The sequence below is a fragment of the Maylandia zebra genome, linkage group LG17 (genome assembly GCF_041146795.1).
Source record: "Maylandia zebra isolate NMK-2024a linkage group LG17, Mzebra_GT3a, whole genome shotgun sequence".
NCBI classification, from domain to species: Eukaryota; Metazoa; Chordata; class Actinopteri; order Cichliformes; family Cichlidae; genus Maylandia; species Maylandia zebra.
In genome coordinates this window covers 4,959,111-4,970,718 of record NC_135183.1, presented here as the reverse complement: position 1 = coordinate 4,970,718, position 11,608 = coordinate 4,959,111, and the positions used below count along the sequence as shown (strand labels likewise).

The 11,608-nt window shown below is 40.0% G+C and overlaps 1 protein-coding gene across 3 annotated transcripts in view; it reads right to left on the bottom strand.

The window, feature by feature from the left end:
* Positions 1-1,417: 1,417 nt before the first annotated feature.
* The window catches only part of zgc:162331 (uncharacterized), a 38,636-nt gene continuing 28,445 nt past the window's right edge, over positions 1,418-11,608 (bottom strand). For all 3 annotated transcript variants that reach the window (XM_004568863.5, XM_012924015.3, XM_076875857.1), the window contains 4 exons: positions 4,262-4,453; positions 3,850-4,003; positions 3,583-3,768; positions 1,418-3,033 (listed from right to left, as the gene is read on the bottom strand). In XM_004568863.5, the coding sequence (XP_004568920.1) occupies positions 2,691-3,033; positions 3,583-3,768; positions 3,850-4,003; positions 4,262-4,453 (875 nt within the window). In that variant the 3' untranslated portion in view covers positions 1,418-2,690. The remainder of the gene's footprint in view (positions 3,034-3,582; positions 3,769-3,849; positions 4,004-4,261; positions 4,454-11,608) is intronic.

The window sequence follows — 11,608 nt, the reverse complement described above, 5'->3', positions numbered from 1 at the left end:
AAAAACACTGGATTGCAGTTGTTACATTTTTTCAGCAGACGTTCCTCTTTTCATATGGTATAGGTATAGGTTGATCTTCTATAAGATCAACCTCTGGTATGGGCTGATCTTGTGGTGAACTCTCTCTGCTTGCTCTCTTAAAGTCTTCTTTTTATGGTACACTTGGAAAAATTTGATGTCTCTCTCCTGGTAAGTATTCTTAAATTAGCTGGATGTACATGGATTACATGACATACCCACTTTAGTATGTTTTAGGGCGCCAAGGGACAAAACACTTTTAGGCCTAATTAATATCACCTGTTAGGACACTTTGAAACTTTGCTGTGCATAAGTAGAATGTAAACGGTATAAGTAGCAATGTGACTGTAGTTTCTAACAGTGTCAAAACATACTTTGTGTTTTTGCAGATTTGGAACTTTCTTCATCGCCAAAGCCTTTAGGGAAACAGCTACTTCTTTTTAGTTTCTAAATGCAAGGGTTTCCATAGCAACTTTGCGTTAAACATCACAGTCTTCTATGCTGTGGGTAATTCCCTTGTGCAAAGTCTATATAAATGCAGACTTTTGGAAGGAGTGTATAAAAAGCACTTAATATCTGGGAAAATGTCCCCATGCTCTTGGACATTTTGACAGCAGGACAGCCCTGAGGTCTAAGGGTCTTGTGAGCTTAAAGCTTAGTTGATGGAATAAGCTCAAAATCTTTAAGTTTGTGAGTGCTAAGGTTGTGATTGAGTCATAGACCTTGTTTTTACCTCAGAAAGTATGAGCCACGTTGCACCATGTGCCAGCTCTGTAAAGCTGTTACAGATATCTGAATGTAGTGAAGTAGATTCTGGGGTTGGATTTTACATGATGTCCTAACCTAAGTCACACTTCATCGTGTTGACACAATAGCCCGGGCGGTGTAATAATCTTGGTCTTGCATTAGTTGCAATCAAATGTCCAGTTAGTGGACTTGTGGCTATGTAAACTTTTACCTTTGCCTTTACCTTTGAGACAGACAGGGTTTCCTTTCCTCCAAAAACACCCAAGGTTGGGAAGATGGTATGAGCGATGTACCAGATTTCATGATGTCATCAGAGATCCCCAGTTATCGTTAGTCGTGGCAGGTGGCTGCCCCTCCCAGATCCTGGTTCTATGGGAGGTTTCTTCCTGTTAAAGGGGAGATTTTCTTCCCACTGTCACAGAGTGTTGCTTATAGGGGTTTTTTAATTGTTGGGTTTTTTCTCTCTATTATTGTGAGGTCTTAACCTTACAACATAAAGTGTCTTGAGGAAACTGTTGTGATTTGCTGAATGTGAAAAACATGCTGAAAATGTAGGCCAGCTTGTCATTTTCAGCTGCCCGGACACAGTGATGAATTGGGTCTGTAATCATCTCTCCATGCATTCCTTTTGAAAAACTCTTAAAACACATACTGAACATATTGAACTCTCTTTATTCAGCATTTATGGCAGTCCTGTTGTTATACAAATAGTTTACAGTAAAAGACTAGCCATTTAAAAAAGGGTTAAAGTGCAGATTTATTAGTGTTCTATTAAAAATAAAAGTAAATGGGCCTTGCACAGTTTATGATTTAAATGCATTTAAACAGTTCAAAGGAACAATAAAGGTTTAGCATCTCCACCCACTGCAGACTCAGTGTGCCTGACTTCCTCATGTTTCACTAACATTGCACAAAAGATCTTCATAAAATTAAATATGTTGTCATAGAATTAATTATAACGTGATGATTTTTTTTTTTTTATTATAACCCACAAGCGTCCCCAGAATAACCACGCTGGAATGTTTCACCAGCCACAGTGCTGATCACTAAAGCTTTTCTTATTAATTTTCTTATTGTACTATACAAATAGCTGCAAGAAGGAAACATAAACAGACACAGACAGAAGAAAAAGTTAAAAGTAGTTAACAGTGTTGAAAGAAAGAATATGTGAATTAACAATAGCCAGTGTGCTGTTAAATCCACACAAGCTGGCTTTGCTCAGTGGTTGCTACAACGGCGCTTGCTGCCAATAAAAGCCCTCATTACTGTGTTTTACCCATTCATTGTGGGAAAATACCTCAGTGTATTAACAAGAGCTGCTTTCATTACATCACACATGGCTCTGGTAAAAAGATGGGTATGATTCCAAGAAGATATGTCAAAAAATATATATTTGTCAATTTGTTTAGCTCAAGAGAATAATATGTGCGATGATGGCTGATTATTTCTAAACAGTTAGCTATTAAAATGTACATTTCTGAGAGCTGCCTAAACAAAGTCTTCCTTCAATGAACAAAATTAGTGGAATCTAAATAACAACTCTTTGTGTCCCTTTGTTGCTAGGCTACATCGGGTTTCAGTAATGACGATCTGGTGGTTGTTAAACAAAAGCAGGGTTTTCTCCACCAGTCTCCCCCTGCTGGTAACATAGCTTCATCTGAGTGAGAATCAAGGGGAAAAAAGTTGTTAGGTTCCCGCTCAGTCCAAACTGAGAAGTCCATCAAGCATGCACAACAAAGGGGAGCTTCTACGCTGGCTGCATGTCCATTTCTACATGTCTGCTTTAGATTATTGGCACTGGCAGACCTCTGTGGGAGAAAACTGGGATAAGAAAGAGTAAAAAGACTTCATGTGTCTCTGAACATGCCCGTTCTTCAGTAGGAGCACCACAGCGCCCAGAAAAAATGGAAGCGGAAGTACGTAGCTTACTGCCATGGCCTCTGTGGTGTTGGATTGGGGTTGGGATAGATGGGCGCCGGTGTTGGGTGGTGGTAGTTTGGCACTACATTGGGTTTTGGAGGATATGTTGGGGTGGGGTACTGTGGCATGCCGTGTGGCTGGCTGTGGGGGATGGTGTGGGCGGGAGAGGAAGCGGCAGAAGAGGAGTCAGGGAGGTGAAGGTAGAGAGGAGCCGAGGGAGCCGAGGGAGCAGTCGGAGCGGACGGTGCAGTCGGCGTTGGGACCCTCTGCAGGACAACATGTGGGTAAAGCTGAGACTCGGAGCGGTAGAGCCCGGGCATGGAGGCCTTCAGCAGACTCTCCTGACTCCTGAAAGACAGAAGCACAATAAGCCATCTGTTATTACAAACAAGAGAACTCATATGAAATGTATCCACGTTAGGCTAAGGCTTCACTTCAAGATTAGATTAAAGTACAGATCGAAACAAACAACTGATTTATTGAAACATGTCAGGAATTATAGAAATGCTACAACTATAAAATAACCCAAGTTTAACTTGACTCAGCAGATGGTTGTTACACAGAACCGTTAGTGAGTGTTTTCACACCGTAATTGCTCTCAAGTGCAGATCAAAACAACCCCACCAGGACCCTCAAGAGGAAGTGGTCTTGGTCTGGTTCCAAATGATCATGATTCATTTCCCTTTTTTTTTTTTTACATGTATAACACAATACAGGCATGTTCAATTTACTTGTATCAGTCGCATGTATCCAAAATAAAGGTCTAAGGTGTAAACCTTCTTACTTACTATATTTGTCTCGGCACAATTTGGGAGAAATGTTGAGTTTATTTTGTTTTTAGTGACTTTTAAAAAAGATTTTCTGTGTGTTTGGTTCCTGTGAATGTTGCCAGGTTACCTTTGGTATCCTCTGTTCTCGTATCCACTGAGGCCTCCCGTCAGGTAGAGCGGGCTGTCTGGAGCAAGACGGGGGTTCATCCTCTGGGACAGGTGGAAGATCTTAGGTGGAGGGAAGGCTTCCCATTCGCCCTCCTCTCTCTCCAGCCAGCACTCGCTGCGACGGGCGGAGCGCTTGTCTCTGCGTCTGACGAGGTCACAGGAGAGATTTATCAGTTTTTGAGAGTTTGATACCAACATAACTCCGCACCGCCATTCCCATTCCTACCTGATCCGTCCATCTTTCTTGGAACGGTCCCGGCTGGATCGCTCCTGCAGACAGCAGATGAGAAAGGACAGGGACATGGCGAGGATGACAATGCCACTAACAACTGAGGCCAGCACAGCCACTCTCAGTCCACGGTCCTCCGGCCTGGGGATAGCTGTTGGGAGAGCAGAAATGACTCTTCAGGTTCTCTCTTCTTTCCTCTTTGCTTTGATTGCTTGCATGTTGAGAGGAACAGTTAGACTTGTTCCCTGAGCACACAAAAGAACTGTGTACTGTCAATGAGTCTTTTTTTTTCTTTCTTTTATAAAAGTAGAAGTTTGAATGGTGAAAACTAAAAAAAAGTAAATGCAGGAGAGAAATCTTTGGGCTAATGTATTTAAGTTTTAGGTTTTCCATACTTAAATCTACACACCTTCACAGACAGGCAGGTAGTTGCTCCACTGCGCTTTACCATTCCTGACATGGCAGTAGATTTTGTCGCTGCCAACCAGCTGGTATCCATCTCTGCACCAAAAGGCCAAAGCACTCCCGATCGACACACCTGTTCCACCTTCCACATAGAAGGAACCCCGACGTGGTGGCAGGACAGGCATACAGGACAGACCTGATGGGATGTGGGACAAAAGTGCTTAGATCAACCAAACACATGGTCATTGTGCTAAAGAAAAAGGGGATTAAGTTAGACAGGGCGCCCTCCAAAAGTCCTCAAGGGGGCACTGAGGTTTAGTGAGTTGAGGAAGGTACACCTTCCTTTAAGCCTTCTTTATTCTGATTGAAAGCCCCTCGCAAACAAAAGGCTGGATGAGTAGGGCTGCTGCACTCACAGCCAGAGGTGTGCCAGAGATAACTATGTTAGGGATATCTACTCTCAGGGACACCGCAGAGCAGGCATCAAGACACCAAGAGCCTAGAATAGAAAAATTATGCTTAGAGCTCATTACAAAGACCTCATTTTAACCTTTATCCATGTGGAATATCAACTTTAGGTCCTATAACAGTATATGTATGCGACCGAGCAAGGAAAAGTATAGTAGAGCCCTCTAAAGGTTTTTTCACTGAGGTCATGAGTTAGTGTGTGTGAGCCAACATTATGCCTTTTCATGGATTAGTGCCATTTGATTTCTGTGGAGTTAATGTCTTTTCCAATAGCTGGACCATCTTTAGCAGAGTTAATGTCCCCCCCCTCTTTTCCCGCTTCTTTATCCATGTTCGTTTCAGGCATAACCACAGCTTGCTCCCAAGTTTCTGCAATCTGTGGTGGGGCATTTAGATTACCATTTTCACTAGCAGAGAGCGATAGATGGAGAAAAGCAGAGGCATGCAGCACTATTTTTATCTTCCTCATGCTACAATACACAAATACCTCTGAGAGGTCTTGTGATACAGCAGCTATTGTTAGCTTGTGCTGTGGGGATTTTTGAAGCTCTCAGAAAATCTCATGTAAACATACAGCATCACTGATTGCACAAAATGTGCCACATTTTTATACTGCAGCTTACAGAAAAGCAATGCAAGCATTTTTTTGTTTGTTTTTTGCATCGCTGCAAAGAATGATAGAAAAAAATGAACATATGATGCAACACTCCCATTTAGCCAGCTCAGACTTAGTTTTATTTATTTTATGTTTAATTATACACACTCTATTGAGCCTGCACTTTATGATTGCATTTATTTATCTATTTATCTACTTTTATATATATATATATATATATATATATATATATATATATATATATATATATATTTTTTTTTTTTTTTTTTTTTACGGATTTGACTTATTACGATGACTAAGCTGACCACTTATTTTAAATCTTAGACCTTTTTTTTGTTTGTTTGTTTGTTTGTTTGTTTGTGCAGGGGTGTGGGTCCACTTTGTATTCCAGGGTTTTTTATTCGTATTATTAGCTTGGATCTCTCTCTCTCTCTCTCTCTCTTTATTTATTTATTTTTTTTACATCTACTGGCACTGTTGTAATTATGATGTGGGAATGTATGTCTCATATTGTTTTACGTTCTTCAAAAAGAAAACAGCATACTGTGCAATTTGTCTTTTGTAAAATTGATGCATAAAATTCAACAAAAATATCTGGGGGGAAAAATGAACATGCGATAGGGGCTGACAGGGTTGTGCATACAGTCGATAGTAGTGACGATTCAGCAGTCACCAGGTGTAAATTGAACTGCAGAAATTCTGGGTTTTAAAATTTTTTTGCCAGAATGTTGCATTTGAGTTATATCTGCAGAGTTTTATACTAATAATGGCGGATATCCAGCAGAATGTACAGAAATATGTTTTGACCTCATCATGGAATTGGAAAGCTGCATTATCACTTGAATCATTAAATGAAGAAAACTTTCACAAAGGAAACAAGACACTTGTCACCAATCGGTTTATTGTGTTGGCTGGTCACTAGACAATATTCCAGGCTCTGGTAACCCTCTAATGGATTAAATATCCTGTCATATAATACTTTAGCTAACTACACTAATCAACTAGTTGCTTCAGTTGCCCACGTAGACGCTGAACTTGGTCCACCCATTTTGCGTCACCAGTGTTTATAGCACCCATCGTTACCTGAAGTCTCAGAGTATTGTTGACTTTTAATGTGGTCCAGATTAACTTGGAAATTGGAATTTTTGAGTCCCAGTTGGGATTTTCAACTGGAAAATCATCAGATTCAGCCCAATTTAATCTGTTGGGCATTTTGTTTGGACTTCAGACAACAATTCTGATTGCTTCACTGCCAGACAATGTAAAATTTTAATATGAACTTTTAATCTATACTGCCACTGCTATTTGAGATTTGCTAAAAAAAACAACCCACGCAAAGCACTGACCAGGATCCACCCATGAAGATGCTGCAGCGGTGGCAAATAAGCATCGTGCTGTATCGATAGTGATGCATGAATGTGTTGACCTTTCTAAAATGCAAAACAAATCCTGTTTTCTGACTTTACTATTGGAACGCACTAACGCAGTTACTAGGGTTTCTATAGTGTCTAGTAGCTAAATGCTATGCTAGCAATCAAATTTTTGCTGCACTTTTTTTTTTTGGCCCAATAATTATAATATAATTATTTTATAATTATATTATTTCATGCCTATGGAAAAATGTAAAAATATGTAATTTCCTTTGGTAAAATTATCTTTAGTTTATTGTGATTTCATTTCGGTTTTGGAAAGTAGCCCTGGGTCATCCTTGAATATAGGCTAACTTTTTTCTCTTTCTCATCTACTTTTACGATACAGTGTAGGTTCACACTAGATGTGTGGTATGTATAGTGCCATCATGATCCTAATATTTCATGTTTTAAATATCAAATCGGTATATCACAACAGCCCAGAAAGGTTTGCTGAACACAGCAACTGAAAGCAGGTTAGAACATGAATTTCTTAGACTTGAACAGTTAATCTGCACGAGATTAAAGCTAAATGCTAAGTTGAAAGATGCTAATGGAGGATGACCAGGTTGATTCTTTGTGGGTTGGACACCTTTGTTCTATTTATAGTAATATTTTCTATTTTTAGTAAAAAAAATAATCATTTGTGCTTTAAAATGGATTAAAGAATTAAACACAGAAAGTGTTTGCTATTATGGTGTTTTAATGAGTAATGGCCAGAGGAGCGCGTGATACCGTGGAATGCTTTGCTGTGTCACTATTAGTGTAATCTTGTGTGTGTGTGTGTGTGTGTGTGTGTGTGTGTATGTGTGTGTGTGTGTGTGTGTGTGTGCATGGGAGAGAGAGAGAGAGAGAGAGAGAGAGATATCATCCCTATGAACATACAAGCTGCTCTCTGCTGATTAGGAGCAACAGATGGGAGGATTTCTGCTGCGTTAGAGACAGTGAGGGAGAGGATCCCGTGATCCTATGCGAAGATGACAGCATCCTCTCCCTCACACACACACACACACACACAGAGTTACACAGCACAGCATACACGAGACACGTGCGTGATTGCTACAGTACAGGGAAACAAGGACAAGCTGACTCTGTTCTTTTTTAAACGGGGGACTAAAAGCCTTTCTGTTTCCCTTAAGAGACCTTTTACTCATGCTTTGTGTTTGTATGTAGTATATATCTATCTGGCGACCATCATGTATTTTGTAGAGGGGGCTTTATAGTGTACTTAAAAAAAAAACAAACGCTTGAATTTTTTAGGTCCTGATGTCTGTATTGGCAGAGCATGCACACACGGCACTAAGATAAAGAAATGACATTAAAGGACATCATCTGTTTAAATGATTCAAACAATCTGCTTTACAGTCATGAAATACAGCACACCTTTAACTTATAAAAGACGTTATGTTTAACCTTGTTCAAGAAAAGTTACACACTCAAGATGTCATCAGTGATGTGGATCAGACTCAAGTCAAATTTCTTTTATTTTCCAATACTTTGCTCTTTTCTTTTGCTCCTTTGCAACATTCAATATTCCTGCTGTGGAAATAAAAAGTAATTGCTCATTTGTGTTGTAGTGGGGCAAACCTCTCACAGAAAGAATATTAAAGAGATAAATTTGCATTTGAATGAAAGCTAAATGATCTTTAATTAAAACGAGGTGAATGCAATTATCATCAGAGATTCATCTGGTGAGTTTATCAGACATTATTACGGCACCAGGAGCTCTCAGTTTATGACCTATTAAAAGGCAGCGCACTAAACAACACATTGTTCACTGTCCTCATGGTCATATTGATTATCAACTGGTGGAGATTATCAACCATATGGATTTGCATTTAGCTGCTTTATTTACAGTAGGATTCTAAAGGAACTTGCAGATTTACAGAGAGCCAATGACTGGAGGTCAGTGTTTCCTGACCACAAACCACAGCATGCATTAACAGTGTACTATAACAAAACAATGTCACTATCGTTGCTCAGCAATGGACTCACTCTGTTTTAAATCAGCAGGCTATTACAGTATGGATGGATTTGTAGTACTCAGAGAGACAAGATCAATTTTAAATACTTTAATGACTAAAGCAACATTAGCATTCATTTTATTACATTTTTCAAAGGTAACTTTCTTGGTTGTCACTTACTCATAATTACAATTCCTGGCAAGTACCATCTAAACGGTTCACCCTGTTCAACAGCTAGCAGTTAACTTTGGCTATGTGTGATCTGCAGCTAGTGGACACTGGGCTTGAGCTACAGTGTGTTTACAATGAACAACAGGTTCTTGGTGTGATGACAATTGAGACACTGAGGTTTAATGCTAAAATGCTCAGTAAAGCTGAAAGGAACGGACAGGCAGGCTCACAGCCCCTCCTCTCACTAGCAGCTGAACACCTGAACAGTAGTTGTGGTTCACGACGCTAAAAAAGGAGGAACTTAAAGCTCCCATTTCAACAGCACTTAAATTTTAAAGAGTTATCACAAATGCTAAACTGGCTGGCACACATGTTAACCATAGCCATTTAACTATTAGTAGTACCTGATAGCTGCATTAGCTATCTGTTAAGTTACAATTAAGGTAGTGAGTAGTGGCTAGCAGTCATCATTACCAGCCCTGTCCCAGTAGCAGCCCACTTTACCAACTCGATTTAAAAAATAAAAAATACAGCCAACATAAAGTACCTTAAACCTGCCGGAAAATGGCTCTTTGTTTTAACCTCTTTCTTGCTGTGCTTAGTCATTTTGGGTCATATTTTTCCCCGCTGTATTGAAAATTGTAATATTGTGACAAAACTAGTGTTCAACAATAAGAAATAAATAAACATAAAGTAATCCTATTCGCTCTCGAGGTTAAAACACTATACACGAAATAATGGTAAATGGCCTGGCCTGTGTTTATATAGGGCTTTACTAGTCCCTAAGGACCCCAAAGTGCTTTACACAACCAGTCATCCACCCACTGGTGATGGTAAGCTACATTGTAGCCACAGCCACCCTGGGGCGCACTGACAGAGGAGAGGCTGCTCGCCCAAGGACACAACGACCGAGACTGTCCATGCCGCGGCTCGAACCGGCAACCTTCCGATTACAAGGCGAACTCCCAACTCTTGAGCCACGATTGCCCATCAGCCACGATCGCCCATAATGTTAATTGTGTATTGCTGGTGCAAAAATGGTCTCTTTATGTAATTCTGCAGCTCATGACCATAAAAGGGTGTGGCTATTTAAAAGTACTGTTGAATGTCAACTGTCGTTTTTATTTTATTTTAAGCCTGTTTTTCACCAGATATAATTAACCATTAGTTGGCCAGCCAATTATTCATCCAGTTTCAAAAAATCTAAGATTCCACCAGCCAAAAGCTTCAAAATCCAATGAGGTTTATCGTGGTGGCTTTATGTAGTCCTTTGACAAAGTCAGAGTCATCCCATTAACTGATATCCATTTATCAGCAGTGTTTAAAGTGAACTTACTAAGCAACACATTAGGAAACAGGGTGCACTATTTAAGACTCTGAGATGTCTTTTGAGATTCTTAGCTTCTTCCCTCTGGGTTTTTACTGTAGAAAAGGAACAATGAAGACAGTGTAGAGCAAACAAGCATAGTGTCCTCAGTGGTGCTCAGAAGCAATGAAAAGCAAAATTAATGCTGAAAAGATTGAATCTGTGTTGGCTGTGTTGGAGTGTACTTTTTTCTTTATCTGACTTTAACTGAAATGAATGCTCACAGGGGACGTGTGAGCGGGGGACTGACAGCAGCTTCCAAGCACAGACTTCGTTTGCTTCTGTGAGGTATGCTGGTGTTCAGGTATTGTGTGTTTTCCCCAGAGAGAAGACAGTATGAGCGCAGTGAGGGTATGTGTGTGTGTTAGCTCTGTGCTGTGTTTGCCCAGTCGATTTGTTTCAGACCCATTCAGAAAAAAAATATCAAAGAGTTTGGCTGCCAACAGGGTACTAATACAACTCTGCCCCCCACCCCTCCCCACTCCCCAAACCAGGCAACCCCACACTGTCCAACCAAACATCCACTGGGTTGTATTCTTCTTTATCACCTCCCTCACTCGTCTCTGTCATGGAAGCACTCGGAATAGTTTGTGATTAAATAAAGATTAGGTTCTCCACATTAAAGATTCAAACACATTCACACGCAGAGGGAACACATCCAATACACACTATCTGTACCCACAGCATGCACAAATGAAAATGCAGTGAATAAAAAATGCATGCGTGTTTTTATTAACAGCAGGTTTATAGAGCCCTTTACCCATTTTATTTCAATTTCAGCTACTTATAGAAACTCAAATTTATAATCTTACCTAAAAAAGGCAATTGTAATACTTGTCTTATGTATAAGACAAGCATGGTCTGAGCTCAAACAAACATCGTGCTTCCCTGTCCTATCCATCAGTGGATCTATTTCTGTGGCACCTCGCTGATGCGCTGCATCACAGCTGATTACCTAATGCCCGCAGCTCTCTCTGCTTGTGCAGCGTATGCTCCTGTGCAAACCCTTAAAACCTCAGCTGTGAATTAGTGCATGTGTTTATGGCATATGTTTAATCCTTTTTCCTAACATGTGAAATGATCATCACATTTATGAGGGATTATCTCTTGGTTTATGTTTTCCTTTATTCATTGAGTGTGCAAAAACTACAGACGTTAGCCGAAAGCTGCCAGATTTGACCAAGGATAATTTTTCCAGGTAGAGATCTGACAGTAGGACTGAATTTTGAGCATCGATAGTGTCTTTTGAGTTTCTATTAGCCTTGGCGACAGCTCCATGAATTCAGTACATTCTGCACAAAATAAAAAGGGGAAAAAAAGAAGAAAAAAAAGCACACATTTAAGCAAAAAGGCTTCA